The sequence below is a fragment of the Chiloscyllium punctatum genome, chromosome 2, assembly GCF_047496795.1.
Source record: "Chiloscyllium punctatum isolate Juve2018m chromosome 2, sChiPun1.3, whole genome shotgun sequence".
In the NCBI taxonomy this organism is placed as follows: domain Eukaryota; kingdom Metazoa; phylum Chordata; class Chondrichthyes; order Orectolobiformes; family Hemiscylliidae; genus Chiloscyllium; species Chiloscyllium punctatum.
Window position 1 is genome coordinate 6,569,844 of NC_092740.1, and position 17,761 is coordinate 6,587,604.

Genomic DNA, 17,761 nt, shown 5'->3' on the forward strand with positions numbered 1-17,761 from the left:
AGGATAAATTCTAGTTTCTGACCCATCTTTTTCTTGCTCATTACTTCACATTCACCGAGCCTTAATGAATTAATCTGGCTTCACACCTATTGATGAGGATTCACTTATTACTAATACACTGGCTAATGTTACTGTTCAGGCAGCATTGAGAAGCAGGTATAAATTACACGCTGCTGTGAGCAATGTCATTGTTACTAATAAAGCTTTTTGTTTTCTATGTAAAATTGATCATTGCACTTCCCAAATGTTTGTTCAATTGACAAGAAAATTAATTACTGAGCATCTATAGAGAATGTTTTGCAGCCAGAAATAATGTATTTTGTGTTTTCTCTGTCGATTTACCCTCCAGCCTGTACTTCTTACAAGAAAGGGTATTTAAGAATGGGAGACGGTCTGGAACCTCACATTGGAACAGGAGACCACCCAGATACTCAAACCTGTTCCTCCTGTCAATTAGACCACATCTAATCTGTTGCTTAATTCCATTCACCCTCTTTCACTTGGTAACTAAATTACTTCACAAACAGGTTTTCTTTGTTATTGCCCTACACACAGGGCCACGTAGGTAAACATTTAGGAGCAGATTGCAGAAAATATTTTGGAAAACAAGCTAGCAAGCTGGATTGGAGATGTGCTTCCTTCCCCAGTCCCATTATCAGACAGGATGTCAGTTTTCAGCCCTCTATTCAGGACCACTTCTACTGAGATGCCATTTCATAGCTAAAATTGTCAATTTGAACTGAGAAACATGGTGGCCTTCCCAATCTGGAGATGGCTTTCTTATATACCACATGTTAACTGGCTTCTAAATGTCTCCTCAGTAAAAAATGCAAAGATTACCCATCAGTCTATCTGCTGCTTACTCTATATTGAATCAACAAGGATGGTCACATGACTTCTGGGAACTGTTTTGCAGGATTCCATGCCACTTTTACAAGGAAATTAGCCTACTTTACAAAATACAATACTCTAATGTCACAAATCATGACACTTGTAGTTAATGGCCAAACTTTGGAAGGTCAGAACTTCCTGAACAATTCTCAACTTATCACCTGCATTTGAAATGCCACAGGGATCAGTACTGGGGCCACATTTAATTGCATTGTATATTAATGACTTGGATGAGGAAAGTGAATGTTCTGTAGCCAAGTTTGTGGATGACACAAAAATAGCTGGGAAGGCACGTGGTGAGAATGACACAAAGAGTTTGCAGAGGGATAGAGGCAGGTTAAGCAAGTGGAAAAAAAAACTTGGCAGATGGAATATAATGTGGGAAAATGTGAGGTAATGCACTTTGATGAGGAAGATTTTCTTCCCTCAGAGAGTAGTGAATCTGTGGAATTCTTAACCACAGAGGTTGTCGAGGCTGGGTTGTTAAGTGTATTCAAGGCTGAGATAGACAGACATTTCATCAGTAAGGGGTTCAAGGGTTATGGAAAAAAGGCAGGAACATTATCATATCAGCCATGGTCTCAGTGAATGGTGGCATCCACTCAAAGGGCTGAATGGCCTACACTTGGTCCTATACCTTATGATCATTTATAGCTACAGTATTTACATAATAGACAGGCAGGAGGCTGAAGAACACAGCAAGCCAGGCAGCATTAGGAGGTGGAGAAGTCCACATTTCAGGTCAAGCCCCTTCATCAGGAATATTTACATGACTTGGCTAGTTCAGTTTCTGGTCAGTGGATGTTGTCAGTTGAAGGGGCAGTGGGTACAGTTCAGTGATTGTAATATCACTGAACGTCAAGGGACATTTGGTTCAATTCTTCGTTGTTGGTGAAGGTCATTGCCTGCCATCTGATTAATGACATAGACCTGGATGTCCAGACCACAGGTTCAGAAACCAAAACAGAAACTGCTGGAGAAACTCAGCTGACTCTTCTTTAGAATAGGGCCAAAACATCTGCTCTGAAGAAGGGTCACTGGACTCAAAACGTTAACCTTTTCTCCACAAATGCTGCCAGGCCTGCTGTGCTTCGATTCTTTAGCATCTGCAGTTCTTTGTCTTATTTTATCAGCTTCAGAAAACATAGTGGTTTGGAGAATTGTAAGGAAAGCAGAGATTGGTTGATGGAATGGGTGGGCATGTGACACACACAGGGCAAAATAAGAGAAAGAATACTATTCTAGAGTGGGTGCAAAAATAGAAGGGTTTAATGGAATATGTGTGCAAGTCATTGAAGGGACAGGAAAGGTTGAGTAAGTGGGTAATAAAACATAATTGTATAAGGAGATAGGATACTGCGCTTTAGAAACAGGGACATAAAGTACATCATTTCATTAAATATTTTTTCAGTCTTAATTGGAGCATCATGTCCAATTCTAGGCACTGAATGTCGGAAGGATGTGAAGGATGGAAATAGATTTATGAGAATAGTTGAGGGTCTACCATTCTGAGGGTAGATTGTAGAATCTTGAGGTTTTTCTCTTGGGAAAGGAGACGTTTGAGAGAAAATTCCACAGACGTATTCAAAATCATGAGGGGCCTGGCAAGGTTAGAGATAAACTGCTTTAAGATTGAGACACAGAGGCCGTCCATTTATAATGAATAGCAATGGTAAAAAAACAGAAAGCATGGAGACAGGTACTATTTAATGCAACAAGTCATTGCAATCTGGAATGAACTGCCCGAGAATGCGAGGAAGGTAAAATAACTCGAAGAGGCCATTATCCCATCACCAAGTCACATGGTGAATCCTTGACTCTGGTACAGCCTCGTAAAAGTCAACTCCTAAAATTGTCAGAGTGTCTGATGCTCCTGTTTATTTTATTTTCTTCTTTTTTTCTTTTTTTGTTGTTTTTTTTTCTTTTTTTTAACCCCCCCACACTACCGCCTAACTGTGGTAGTGCTTATGATGCTCCTGTTTATATCTGCCAGCCAAGGCTCCCTGATTGGACCAGAATAACAGCCCCAATCAACGAATTTGTATTCTATGAGGTCCACCTGGCTGACCTGGTTACAATCATTACAGGAGGCATGTTCAGTTATGGCCTTCATAAGAGTATTGGATAATTATCTGAACAGAAAGTGTTTGCTGAACTACAGGGAAGATGTGAGGAAGTGGGGTCAGCTGAATTGTTTTGAAGAGAACCTGTACAGACACAATGGGCTGAGTGGCCATCTTCTATGCCACCATGATTCTATGGAAGGAGAGAGGCAGGGATTCACAGATATCAGTATATCTTCATCATTCCATGAACCTGCATTAATTCCCATTAATTTTCAAGTTTTAGTCCTGAGTGGTACCCTTCTGTCACAAGGGGTGCGAGTGTTACTCAGTAAACTGCAGCCTACAGAAAAGAAAGACAGAATATTGCTAGCTGCTGCATGAACAGATGGGACTGAACCTTACAAATCATTGCATAGGAAGCCATTTCAGACATTTCTGTGATGTAGGTAAAAACAATGACTGCAGATGCATGTGTGAAGGGAAATTGCGGTCTCTAATTGCGAAGGTTGGTAGGGTGGATGGTGAGCACCAGGGGCGTTCTGGGTAGGGTGGAAGGTGAGCAATTTCCCTTCCCATGTGGTTAAAGATGCCCTCCAACGCATCTCATCCACATCCTGCACCTCCGCCCTCAGACCCCACCCCTCCAACCGTAACAAGGACAGAACGCCCCTGGTGCTCACCTTCCACCCTATCAACTTTCGCATAAACCAAATAATCCGCCGACATTTCCGCCACCTCCAAAAAGACCCCACCACCAGGAATATATTTCCCTCCCCACCCCTTTCCACCTTCCGCAAAGACCGTTCCCTCCGTGACTACCTGGTCAGGTCCACGCCCACCCTACAACCCACCCTCCCATCCTGGCACCTTCCCCTGCCACCGCAGGAACTGCAAAACCTGAGCCCACACCTCCTCCCTCACCTCAATCCAAGGCCCTAAAGGAAGCTTTCCACATCCATCAAAGTTTTACCTGCACATCCACTAATATCATTTATTGTATCCGTTGCTCCCGATGTGGTCTCCTCTACATTGGGGAGACTGGACCCTCCTAGCACAGTGCTTTAGGGAACATCTCCGGGACACCCGCACCAATCAACCACATCGCCCTGTGGCCCAACATTTCAACTCCCCCTCCCATTCTGCCGAGGACATGGAGGTCCTGGGCCTCCTTCACCGCCGTTCCCTCACCACCAGACGCCTGGAGGAAGAACGCCTCATCTTCCGCCTCGGAACACTTCAACCCCAGGGCATCAATGTGGACTTCAACAGTTTCCTCATTTCCCCTTCCCCCTCCTCACGCTAGTTCCAAACTTCCAGCTCAGCACTGTCCCCATGACTTGTCCTACCTGCCTATCTTCTTTTCCACCTATCCACTCCACCCTCCTCCCTGACCTATCACCTTCATTCCCTCCCCCATTCACCTGCTGTACTCTATGCTACTTTCTCCCCACCCCCACCCTCCTCTAGCTTATCTCTCCACGCTTCAGGCTCCCTGCCTTTATTCCTGATGAAGGGCTTTTGCCCAAAATGTCGATTTTACTGCTCCTTGGATGCTGCCTTAACTGCTGTGCTCTTCCAGCACCACTCTAATCCAGATTTCTGTGATGTGACAAGGTTCTTCTTTACATGTTGAAAGATTGCCATCTGCTGGACAAACTTACAGGAGTGTTCCATTTTTAAACAAAAGTTTTAGCTTTGACTTAAGCAGTTTCATTATGAGTATTGCTATTTTCAGTACAGGGAAAGTTGAATACTTGCACAATGTTGAATGAATTAAGGCTAGTCAGACCATATTGCATTCTCACAATAGAGAAATCCTAGTTTTAAGTTAGAACACTGGAGAAACTCAGCAGGTCTGACAGCGTTTGTGGAGAGAAACAGAGTTACCATTTTAAGTCTGATAAGACTTTTCTTTAGAACTGAAAAATGTTGGAAAATAGAAGAGAACTCTTCTGAAGAGCAGTCATATCAGACTTGAAATGTTAACTCTCTCTCTCCAGCTGCCGCACCTGCTGAGTTTCTCCAACACTTTCTGCTTTTGTTTCAGAATTCCGACATCTGAAGTATTTTGCTTTTATTTGAAAAATATTGGATACTTCAATGTCTGAAAAGAAAAGCCAGGGTGGCACCGTAAGCCAGCCTTTTCAGCTCAGACAACTTTAGCAAGATTCAGATTTCCAATGCAGCCTGGTTGTTAAATTTACCTGGGTTTCCTTGTACAAAGTCTAACCTCAATGCAGCCAGAATTGCTCAATGCACTACAGATTCACTTGGCAATACAAACACTGAGCAGGTTTCTGATATGTTTCTCGTGTCTGCTACTTTAACCTTCTCCCCACCCCCCCATACATCAATCTTGTTAGTCTAACTTCTTGAATGCATTTTCTTTGCCTTTCTCCTCCCTCCCCTGTGAATTCTGTTCGACCTGAGTTATTGGGAAATAGTTACTCTTTACGGTGTAAACTGATGTGCTTTTATTTTTTTCCCCCAGATCTATTCCTCCACCAGCAGAACTTCCAACAGGTAAGGGAGCTTCCAATATGAATCCATGCTTTCTGCTTTCTTTTGGTAGGAAGTCAGGAGTCTCAATTTACATTTTATATTTTTTAGAGACCCAGTTTCGTTCATCAGATTCAACTGTGCCTGAGTAACAGCGATAGTCAGGGCTCAAACCCAGCATAGAGTAAAAGAATCTGTTTGCTGTTCACCTAAATGTAATGAGCCTTAGTACACAAAGGACCATAGGCATTTCTCTCCATGTGTGTGTGTGAGAGAGAGAGAGAGAGAGAGAGAGAACTGGATATGTACATCTTGAGGGTAACCACTCCACAAGTGTGAGATAAGGTGAGGAGGCAGGCCTCCATGAGTTATCACTGCCAAGATAGGAATTGAACCTCCACTCATTAGCTTTATCCTGCTCCACACTCCAAAGGCTATTCAGCTTCTTAAGCCTGCTCCACCATTCAATGAGATCATTTAGTCACAGAGTCATACAGCATGGAAACAGATCCATCGGTCCAAACAGTCCAAGATGAACATAATCCCAAGCTAAACTAGTCCTACCTGCCTGTTCCTGGCCGATATCCCTTCAAACCTTTCCTTTTCATGTATATATCGAATTGTATCTTAAATATTGTAACTGTGCCCACAACCAACGCTTCCTCATTCCACATGCAAACCACGCCCTGTGTAAAAAAGTTTGCCCCTCAACTAAATCTCTGTCCTCTCACCTTAAACATATGCCCCCTAGTCTTGAAATCCCCCATCCTAGGGAAAAGACAACTACTATTAACCCTATCTATATCCCCCAGGATTTCATAAACTTCTGTAAGGTCACCTCTCAACATCCTCTGCTGCAATATCCTGGTAAATCTCTTCTGAACCCTCTTTAGCTTAATAATATCCTTCCTATAAATGAGCAACCAAAACTAGATACAGTATTCCAGAAATAGCCTCACCAATAACCTAGCTGAAAAATGTGTTGCTGGAAAAGCGCAGCAGATCAGGCAGCATCCAAGGAGCAGGAGAATCGACGTTTTGGGCATAAGCCCTTCTTCAGGAACCATTCGCATTTATCCAGATTGCACTCCACCTGCCATTTTTCAGCACATTGATCCATTTTATCAAGATCCCTTTGTGATCTTAGGAAACATTCTTCACTGTCTATTATGCCACTAATTTTGGTATCATCCACAAACTTATTAGCCATGCCTTCTATCTAAATCAGTTATATAAACAATAAACAAAAGAGGACCCAGCTCTGATCCCTATGGAACACTGCTGCTCACAAGCTCCAGTCTGTAAAGTAACCCTCCACCACCACCCTTTGTCTCCTGCTGTTAAGCCAAATATGTACCTGATTGGCAAGCTCACCCTGAATCCTATGTGACCCAACTTTACTAATTAGTCTACCACACAGAGCTTTGTCGAAGGGTTTACTAAAGTCCAAGTAAACAATGTCTACTGGTCTGCCATCACCAATCTTTTTGGTAACTACCTCATAAAAAAAACAATCAATTTTGTGAGACATGATTTTCCTTGCACAAAACTATGCTGACTATCCCTAATCAATTTTTGCCTCTCTAACTGTCTATAAATCCTACCTTTTAGAATCAATTCCAACAACTTATCCACAACCGAGGTCAGACTCACAGATCCATAATTCCTCAGTTTCTCCTAACAACTGTTCTTAAACAAAGATACAACATTAGCCACTCTCCAGTCATCAGGCACCTCACCTGTAGTTATAAATGATGCAAACATTTCTGCAACGGGTCTCACAATTTCCTCCCTTACTTCCCACAGCATTCTGGGATATATTACATCAGGTCCCAGAGATTTATCCACCTTTATATTCCCTAAGACCTCCAGAGCATCCTCTTTTGTAATGTGAACTATTTTAAAACATCAATATTTATTTCCCTAAGTTCTCTAGCCTCCACTTTGTTCTCTACAGTAAAAGCTATTGCAAAATATTCATTTAGTATCCCTTCCACCTTCTGGGGTTCAACATAAAGATCTTTAAGGTGTCCTAAGCTCTTGTGGCTAACCTGTTTGTATTTTGAATTCTACTTTTCTATCTACTACCCCAACCCCCCAAAAGCCTTGATCCCCCTACCCAACAAGAATCTATCCACTTTGGCCTTAAAATATTCCCATATCCCACCTCCACTACCTTCTAGTCAAAGAATTAATCGCACAACCCACTGAGAAAAACAAAATTCCTCTCATCCCTCATTGTAAACAAAATTCCTCTCATCCCTACTTCTTGGATGAACCATCCTGCCCATTTTGTCAAGACTGTGCAGGGTCTAATGCACTTCAATCAAGTCACTGCTCAGTCTTCCAAACTCGAGAGGAAACAAACCCTGTCTGACAACAACCTTTCTCAGAAGTCAACTATTCCAGGCATCAGTTTGGTTAACCTCCTATGAACAGATTCACATCCTTCCTTAAAGTAGACTAAAACCACATCCAGGATTTGAGATGTACTCTCACGAATGTTCCGTATAACTGAGGCAATGTCATTCCTAAAATTTATGTTCAATTCCTTTCATAATAAAGCTCAGCATCTCACACTCTTTCTTGATTATGTGCTGTACCTGCATAATAATCCTTGTAACTCAGGCACCAGAACAGGTAAATCTCTCTGCAGTAGTTCTCCATTTCAATAATACCCTTCTTTATTCTTTCTGCCAGTGAACGACCTCACATTTTTGATATTGTACTCCAACTGTCAGATTTCTTTGCCCACTCAATCAATCTTATGTATATCTCCACTTTCAACTTCCTTCTGTCTTCTTCACAACATACTTTTCTACCTACCTTGGTGTTGTCTGTTTAATTTAACCACCATGCCTTCACTACCCTTGTCTAGAGTCATAGAGTCATAGAGAGGTACAGCATGGAAACAGTCCCTTCAGTCCAAATCATCCATGCCGTCCAGATATCCTAACCTGATCTAGTCCCAGTTGCCAGCATTTGGCCCTTATCCCTCTTAACCCTTCCTATTCATATACCCATCCAGATCCCTTTTAAATGTTGCAATTGTACTAGCTTCCACCACTTCCTCTGACAGCTCATTGCATACATACATCACCCTCTGTGAAAACGTTGCTCCTTAGGTCCCTTTTATATCTTTCCCCTCTCACCCTAAACCTATCCCCTCTAGTTCTGGACTCCCTCACACCAGGGAAAAGACTTTGTCTATTTATCCTATCCACCCCCCTCATGATTTTATAAACTTCTATAAAGTCACCCCTCAACCTCTGATGCTCCAGGGAAAACAGCCCCAGCCTCTTCAGCCTCTCTCTATAGCTTAAATCCTCCAACCCTGGCAATATCCTTTGTAAATCTTTTCTGAACCCCTTCAAGTTTTTGCAACATCCTTCCAATAGGAAGGAGACCAGAATTGCACGCAATATTCCAAAACGTGGCCTAACCAATGTCCTGTGCAACCACAACATGACCTCCCAACTCCTGTACTCAATACTGTGAACAAAAAAAGAAAGCATACCAAACACCTTCTTCACTATCCTATCTACCTGTGACTCTACTTTCAAGGAGCTATGAACCTGCACTCCAAGGTCTCTTTCCTCAGCAACACTCCTTCGGACCTTACCATTAAGTGTATCAGTCCTGTTCTGACTTGCTTTCCCAAAATGCAAAACCTCACATTTATCTAAATTAAACTCCATCTGCAACTCCTCAGCCCTTTGGCCCATCTGATCAAGATCCCGTTGTACTCTGAGGCAACCGTCTTTGCTGTCCAAAACACCTCTAATTTTGGTGTCATCTGCAAACTTACTAACTTTCCCTCCTATGTTCACATCCAAATCAATTATATAAATGACTGAAAGCTAATTGGTGTAAATTGTGAAAGTCAAAAAGTGTGGTGCTGGAAAAGCACAGCTGTTCAGGCAGCATCTGAGGAGCAGGAGAGTTGATATTTCGGGCATAAGCCCTTCATCAGGAATGTGAGGGTGAGGAGAGGAAGTGGGCTGAGAGATTAATAGGAATGTGTGTGGGACTGGGGGGGGGGCGGTGCGGGGGAAGGTAGTTGGGAAAGCAATAGGTAGATGTGGCGCTGGAAATTGTAAAAGATTGAGTCTCAGCACAGACCCCTGCAAAAATTCAATCATCACGTTCTGCCAATCAGACACAGATCTGTTTATGTAAACTTTCTGATTTCTGCCAACCAGCCACTTTACCGTCCTTGTTCACATCTCCCCCTCCCCACCCCCACCCCCCACCTGAGCTTTTATTTTCCACAATAAGCTTTGAGATGGCACCTTATCAAATCTCTTTGGGAAATCCTGGATTTCTATAGTTTAAAACAATGGAACCCCAGGTACAGCATGAGGTTAGATTGAGTAAAACTTCCTCTGCACTGTCGTCATCGAACACTCCCAGCACAGGAACAGTATCTTGCATCCAGAAGTTTGGGCACAAGCTGTTTGGCTCAGCTGTTATCCATCACATTGAGTGAGCACTGAGAAGAGGAACTGACGACGTTGACCAATCTTTCCCTGCACATTTCACTGACTCTATCACTCTGAATGCGACAAATACTCACTTCATTCCTGCTTACTGAATCATGAATGAAAAGTCCCAGCTAAACCCGCCTGGAAGGGAACAGTGATTTATGCAAAATAAACCAATTGTGTCATGCTTTATGCCACTTGACTACCGTTCTGTGGCTGCCTGCGGCACTTTTACAACATGTGGCTGGGGATTGTGGTTTTTCTGCAGTAAAGCACTCACAGACTCTTGCTTCCTTTCACAGAGGGGGAGGATGTTTATGATGATGTTGGCGCTGATGATTTCCCTCCTCCGCCTCCTGAATCAAGGTAAAATCTACCCTAACATGTAAAGTATTTATTAGTTCCAAGCAACTCTTGCTTCATAAAAGCAAGATCCATAGCAAGAATATGGCCATTCAATCTGTTCTGCATTTTGCTGTGTTCAATGCTGCACCCCTACTTTCTGTCAGTAACCCTGTATGATCCTCATCTGCTGCCTGGTGCATTCACTTTAAACATGATTCATGGAATAGTGGGGAGAACAGTGGTTAGGGCAATGCCACTGAACTAGTAAACCAGAGATCATGGACTGCAGAGGATTGAGAAAGGAACGCCACACCATTTTCCACAGGGCAATAAGGGACATGCAATAAATGCTGGCCCAGCTAAGTAACACCAACATCCCAGAAACAAATTTTTAAAAACACCCAAGCAAATGTCAAATCCCATTATGGCATAGACATAGGACCATAGAAACAAAGAAAGCAGGAGTAGGCCATTCAGCCCTTCGAACCTGCACTACCATTCAATAGGATCATGGCTGATCATACAATCTCAGTATCCTATTCCCACCCTCTCTCCATACCACTTGATCCTTTTAGCCGCAAGGGCATGTCCAACTCCCTCTTGAATATATCTAAGGAACTGGCTCCAATAGCTTCCTGTTTGAGAGAATTCCATAGGTTCACAATTCTCTGAGTGAAGACATTCTTCCTCATCTCAGTCCTGAATGCCTTACCCATTATTCTTAGACTGTGACCCCTGGACTTCCCCAACATCGGGAACATTGTTCCTGCATCTAGCCTGTTCAACATGATCATGGCTGATCATCCAACCAAGTTGCTGCTTTTACCCCATACCCTTTGATCCCTATAGCCCTAAAAACTACATGTAACTTCTTCTTGAAATATTTTGGCCAACATGACTCTCTTCAGAACTCTTCAGAGCTTGTGACAATTGGTAGAGTTTGAAATCAACTAATTAATACCGAGAATCATAGAGACGTATAGCACAGAGACAGGCCCTTTGGTCCAAACTGGTCCATGTCATCCAAAATGTCCATCTACACTAACACAATTTCCCTGTGCTTGCCCATATCCTTATAATCCTTTTCTATTCACTTATTTATCCAAATACCTTTTAAATGTTATTGATGTACCCACCTCAACCACTTACATTGGCAGCTCCTTCTATATGCATACCACCCTCTGTGTAAAAATGTTGCCCCTCGGGTTCCATAGAAAATAGAAAAATACAGCGGAGTACAGGCCCTTTGGCCCTCGATGTTGCGCCGATCCAAGCCCACCTAACCTTTTATTCTTTCCCCTCTAACCTTAAACTGATGCCTTCTAGTCCTCGATTCCCCAACCTTGGGAAAAAGACTGAGTTCATTCATCTTATCCATGCCTCTCATGATCTCACACACTCAGAATCATAGAATCCCTACAGTGTGGAAACAAGCCCTTTGGCCCAAAATGTCCACAATAATTCTCCAAAGAGTAATCCACCCAGACCCATTCCCCTACTCTATTATCCTATATGTACCCCTGACTAATGCACCTAACCTACACATTCCTGAACACTATGAGCAATTTAGCATGGCCAATTCACCTGACCTGCACATCTTTGGATTGTAGGAAGAAGCCAGAGCACCCAGAGGAAACCCACACAGACACGGGCACAATGTGTAAACTCCATACAGACAGTCACCCAAGGCTGGAATCAAACCTGGGTCCCTGGTGCTGTCAGGCAGCAGTGCAAACTACCATGCCACCATGCAGCCCCTAATTCTAGAAGATTGCTCTCAGTCACCTACGCTCTAAAGAAAAAGGTCCTACCTTATCCAACCTCTCCCCATAATTCAGTCTGTTGAGTCCTGGCAACATCCTTGCAAATTCCTTCTGCACTCTTTCCAGTTTAATAACATCCTTTCTGTAATAAGGTGACAAAAACTGAACACAATACTCCAAGTGTGGCCTCACCAACATCCTGTACAACTGCAAGATAACTTCCCAACATCTATACTTAGTGCCCTGACCGATGAAGGCCAGTGTGCCAAAAACTGTCTTAACTGCCCTGTCTACCTGGGACTCCACTTTCAGAGAACCATGCACCTGAACTCCAAGGTTCACTGCACTCCTTAAGGCCCGACCATTCACCATGAAATACCTACCTTGATTTGACATTCCAAAATACAGGACCTCACATTTATCTATATTAAACTCCATTTGCCATTTCTCAACCCACTTCCCCAGCTGATCAAGTTCCTTCTTCAATTTCTGATAACCTTCCACACTGTCCATTTACCACCTATTTTAGTTTACATAGAACATAGAACAATACAGCACAGAACAGGCCCTTCGGCCCACGATGTTGTGCCGAACTTCTAACCTAGATTAAGCACCCATCCATGTACCTATCCAAATGCCGCTTAAAGGTCGCCAATGATTCTGACTCTACCACTCCCACGGGCAGCGTATTCCATGCCCCCACCACTCTCTGGGTAAAGAACCCACCCCTGACATCTCCCCTATACCTTCCACCCTTCACCTTAAATTTATGTCCCCTTGTAACACTCTGTTGTACCCGGGGAAAAAGTTTCTGACTGTCTACTCTATCTATTCCTCTGATCATCTTATAAACCTCTATCAAGTCACCCCTCATCCTTCGCCGTTCCAACGAGAAAAGGCCGAGAACTCTCAACCTATCCTCGTACGACCTACTCTCCATTCCAGGCAACATCCTGGTAAATCTTCTCTGCACCCTCTCCAAAGCTTCCACATCTTTCCTAAAGTGAGGCGACCAGAACTGCACACAGTACTCCAACTGTGGCCTAACCAAAGTCCTGTACAGCTGCAATATCACTTCACGACTCTTGAATTCAATCCCTCTGCTAATGAACGATAATACTCCATAGGCCTTCTTACAAACTCTATCCACCTGAGTGGCAACCTTCAAAGATCTATGTACATAGACCCCAAGATCCCTCTGTTCCTCCACCTGACTAAGAACCCTACCATTAACCCTGTATTCCGCATTCTTATTTGTTCTTCCAAAATAGACAACCTCACACTTGGCAGGGTTGAACTCCATCTGCCACTCCTCAGCCCAGCTCTGCATCATATCTAAGTCCCTCTGCAGCCGACAACAGCCCTCCTCACTGTCCACAACTCCACCTATCTTCGTATCATCTGCAAATTTACTGACCCACCCTTCGACTCCCTCATCTAAGTCATTAATTTACAGTTTCTTCTGTAAACTTACTAATCATGCCTTTTAGATTCTCATTCAACTCATTATAGACAACAAACAGCAATGGGCCCAGCACCGATTCCTGAGGCACCCCACTAGTCACAGGCCTCCAGTCCAACAAGCATCCTTCCACTATTACCCTCTGCTTGCTACCATCAAACCAATTGTGTACCCAATTTGCTAGCTCCCACTGGATTCCATGTGATCTAACCTTCCACAAGGTTACCATGTGGAACCTTATCAAAGGCCTTACTGAAATCTATATAGACTATGTCCACTGCCCTTCCTTCGTCAACCTTCCTGGTCACTTCATCAAAAAACTCTAACAAATTTGTGAAGCATGTTTTCCCATGCACAAAGCCATGCTGACTGCTTGTAGTCAAACCCTGTCTTTCCAAATGCATGCACAGAGGAACCTCCATTATCTGAAAGAGCTGGGCAGACACTATTTCGTTCAGATAATTGATTATTCGGTTAATTGATTTTCTCTGGATCTCAGAGTTTTCTGTGAAGTCTGCTTCCTGTTCAAGAAACTAGGCAAAAGCACACTGCGGGCAAGACCCTGCCCCCCCCCCGCACCCGACCCCAACCTCATCCAACCCCACCCCCCCATCCACACTGCTGTCTGCCCCAACTCCATTCACTCCCACCCTGTCCCCTGCCCACCCCCAATCCCATCCAATACTGATCCCTGTCCGCCCCGCCTGCTCCCCAATCCCGTCCAATACGACCCTCCCAACCTGCCCCAACACCACAGCCCAAACCCCGCGCCCACAACTCCACACTCCTGTCCATCCCCACCCACTATCCGACCTTCCCGTTCACACGCCGCTCCCCCCCTCCCCACCACCACATTCTGCACCACCCCTCGGGCAGCCAGACTATACACCAACAGTAATACTGCTGCTGCCTTTGTGGGGTAACACACACACACAAACTTTTTCACAGGTTCCACCTCTGCCCTGTATAGGATTATCTGGGGAAGAGGGGGTTTAGGGTATGCCCAGTGTAGAATTCCAGGGAAAGTGTGAGGGGAGAGAGAGAGGCAGGAGGTCAGTCATTTGGAGATGGTGCCTGGACTCTCCAGGACTGTTCTCGGCAGCATTTCAGTGAGCTGAGTTCATTTTTAATCATTGTACCTGTAAACAAAAGACGCGATCAGGGTTGACACAGCTCTTTGGCGTATTGTTTCTATAGGGACCTTGAGACCTCCTTTGGATAACCTGATATTCAGATAATTGATATTCGGATAATCGAGGTTCCTCTGTATAACCTATCCCTCAGAATCCCCTCAAGTAATTTACCGAACACAGATTTTAAGCTTACTGCTCTATAGTTCCCAGGTTTTTCTTTGCAGCCCTTCTTGAATAATGGCACAACATTCACTACCCTCCAGTCTTCTGGGACTTCACTGTGGCTAGCGATGATGCAAAGATATCAGCCAGGGTCCCTGCAATTTCTTTTCTAACCTCTAGTTGTGTTCTTGGATATATCTGGTCAGGACCAGGAGATTTATCCACCTTCATATATTCTAATATGTTCAATACTTCCCTCTACTGTGTTATAGATTGTCCCCAGGACATGGCCACTAACTTCCCAAAGTTCCCAAATCTTCATATGTCTTTCTCCATGGTAAACACAGAGGAGAAATATTCATTGAGGACCTTGCCCATCTTCTGCAATTCTACACATACATGTTCACTTTGGTCCTTGAGGGACCCTATTCTCTCTCCAGTTTTTTTTCCTTTAATATACTTAAAGAATCTCTTTGGATTCATCCTAATCTCTCAGTCAAAACTATTTTATACCCTTTTTCGCCCTCCTGATTTCCTTCTTCAGTAAAGTCCTGTATCCCCTATATATCTCCAGGGATTCCCTTGATCCCAGCTGCCTCTACCTAAGCTATGCCTCCTCCTTTCTTCTGGTCAAAGCCTCAATATTTCTTGACATCCAGAGTCCCCTCTTCCCGTCAATCTTGCCCTTCACCCTCACAGGGATATATAGACCTTAAACTTTAGCTATCTCACTATATGGGGACAACATGGTAGGCTCAGTGGTTAGCACTGCTGCCTCACAGCATCAGGGACCCTTCCTGAGCAGGACCCTGCTTGAGGAAATTTTCTTGAATGCTCTCAACAAGTTCTACTCCATCTAATCCTTTAATGCTCTGGCAGTCCCAGTCTATGTTAGGAAAGTTGAACTCCCCTGCTATGATAATCTTATTGCTCGACCACCTGATGAAGGACTAGTGCTTCCAAATAAACCTGTTGGACTATATCGTGGTGTTGTGTGATTTTTAATTTTGTACACCCCAATCCAACACCGGCATCTCCAAATCATGGTATTGTGTGATTTTTAACATTGCATGGATGGGAAGGAAAAGACTGGGGCGGCCAGAGGAGGTGAAGTGGAAATTTTACAGAGATGTTTAAATTCATGAATGGTTTAGGCAGAGTTCCAATAATTGAGGAAGGGGTGAGAATCAGAAAGCACAGTTTAAAGGTGACTGGAAAAAGTACCTGGAAATGACAAGGGCAAAGCAGAATGCAACAGAATATTTGGAATTTGCAATGGAATGTCTAATATGCTGGACAAAACAGATTCAAAAGGGAATTGGTTAAATACTTGACAATCAAACATTGTAGAAATATAAATAAAAACCGAAAGAACTGTGGATGCTGTATAAATCAGAAACTAAATTTGCTAGAAAAGCTCAGCAGGTCTGGCAGCATGTGTGAAGAGAAAGCAGAGTTAATGTTTCAAGTCTGGAAGGGTCACCAGACCTGAAATGTTAACTGATTTCTCTTCACAGATTTTGCCAGACCTGCTGAGCTTTTTCAGCAATTTCTGTGATTGTGGAAATATAGACAAATTGCAGGAGAGTGGGACTAACTGGATTGCTTTTCCAACATGTTCACTCAGACTTGATGGGTGGAGCAACAATGGTTCCCATTGTTTGTCTGCCAGCTCAAAAAGGAGACAGAAAAAAAACATATCGATTTATGAGAGGAGGTAAACGTATTATAGGTTTCCATTGTAACTGGGCACAACAAGTAACTAAATATTATGGTCTTAACTGTGTAGTTGGTAAACTTATCTTTTATGAATTTGAAAAACATGCCTAATCCTATTTCTAAGTCTCCCAGTGGGTGTAACTACTTCCTGGTTCTCATTATTGAAACCCAGCCTCTGGTCAGGGTTCAGAACAATGCATGAAACATTGGGAGTTGGAAGTGGAGTGTTTCTGCTTTGAACAATGGTTGCACCATTTCACAAAAGCCTGGTGACAGTACTGCAAAACATATAAAAGTCAGTGTAGTCATCATCTGTTGTTCCAGCAGCTAAGGGAAAGGAATGAGGTAACCAACCTTTTGTTTATGCTGTTGGTTCCTGCTAATCACATAATGCCGTGCCAAGAAACGTCTTGGATCCAGGCACCAATAAATTGCACTTATCAGTAAGTCAATTTACAACTATTTGCAGCATGGCCCACTTTGTTGTCCATTCAAACAACAAGGACCATTACACTTGAATTGAGATTTTACTTGGGAGCACACTTTTATTACTTGCCACAGTTCATTGTCCGCCTAAGCTTGCTGGATAGATTGTTGAAGTTGGGACTTCCCAGCAGTGTAATAGCTGGCTGGCAGTAAAAGTGAAGTATATGAGAGAGTGCTTTTTGGTGGAAATGTCTCTGCAGGATGGCCTTGCTACATCACTTTCCCACCCCATCCTCCCCACTAGCAGTTTACCATGTCTCCCTACATCAAGGCCACTGCATCCTAACTGGTCTCTTATTCAGTGCCTTTAACAAAATTTCAAACTGAAATGTGTCAAAGGCAAAGTCTTCTGTGCACTACCTGGTGGGGAAAATAGCCTTCACTCTGGCCAGCAAGATATTCTTGAGTAATGTCTTCCTCTATTCCCATCATCAGTATGGTCTGAAAATTCTGCCCATGGTTGTGTTCAGTCTTTGGGTTTCATAAATGGAATAAATGGGAATACATTTGGTCTGCTGGAATTATATGGAGTGGGAATGAATGAAAATGGTCTGGGCATTGGTGAATGGGAATGAGTGTGAAAAGGTTTGGCCCACTGAGATTTTACAGAGTGGAACTACATGGCAATTTCGGTCAGCAGGTCTCTTTACCTTGATGGCAATGCATTCACAGATTCATGGAGCGTTGTATTGCAAAAGTATCACAGCATCAAGTGGCCTAACCAACAGTACTGAAATGGATTGTTATTGCC

General features: G+C 43.4%; 1 protein-coding gene across 3 annotated transcripts in view; it reads left to right on the forward strand.

Annotated features, from left to right (window-relative positions):
• The window catches only part of LOC140494106 (FYN-binding protein 1-like), a 190,366-nt gene that overhangs the window by 157,237 nt on the left and 15,368 nt on the right, over positions 1 to 17,761 (forward strand). For all 3 annotated transcript variants that reach the window (XM_072593080.1, XM_072593103.1, XM_072593092.1), the window contains 2 exons: positions 5,449 to 5,480; positions 10,243 to 10,306. In XM_072593080.1, coding sequence (XP_072449181.1) covers positions 5,449 to 5,480; positions 10,243 to 10,306 — 96 coding nt within the window. The remainder of the gene's footprint in view (positions 1 to 5,448; positions 5,481 to 10,242; positions 10,307 to 17,761) is intronic.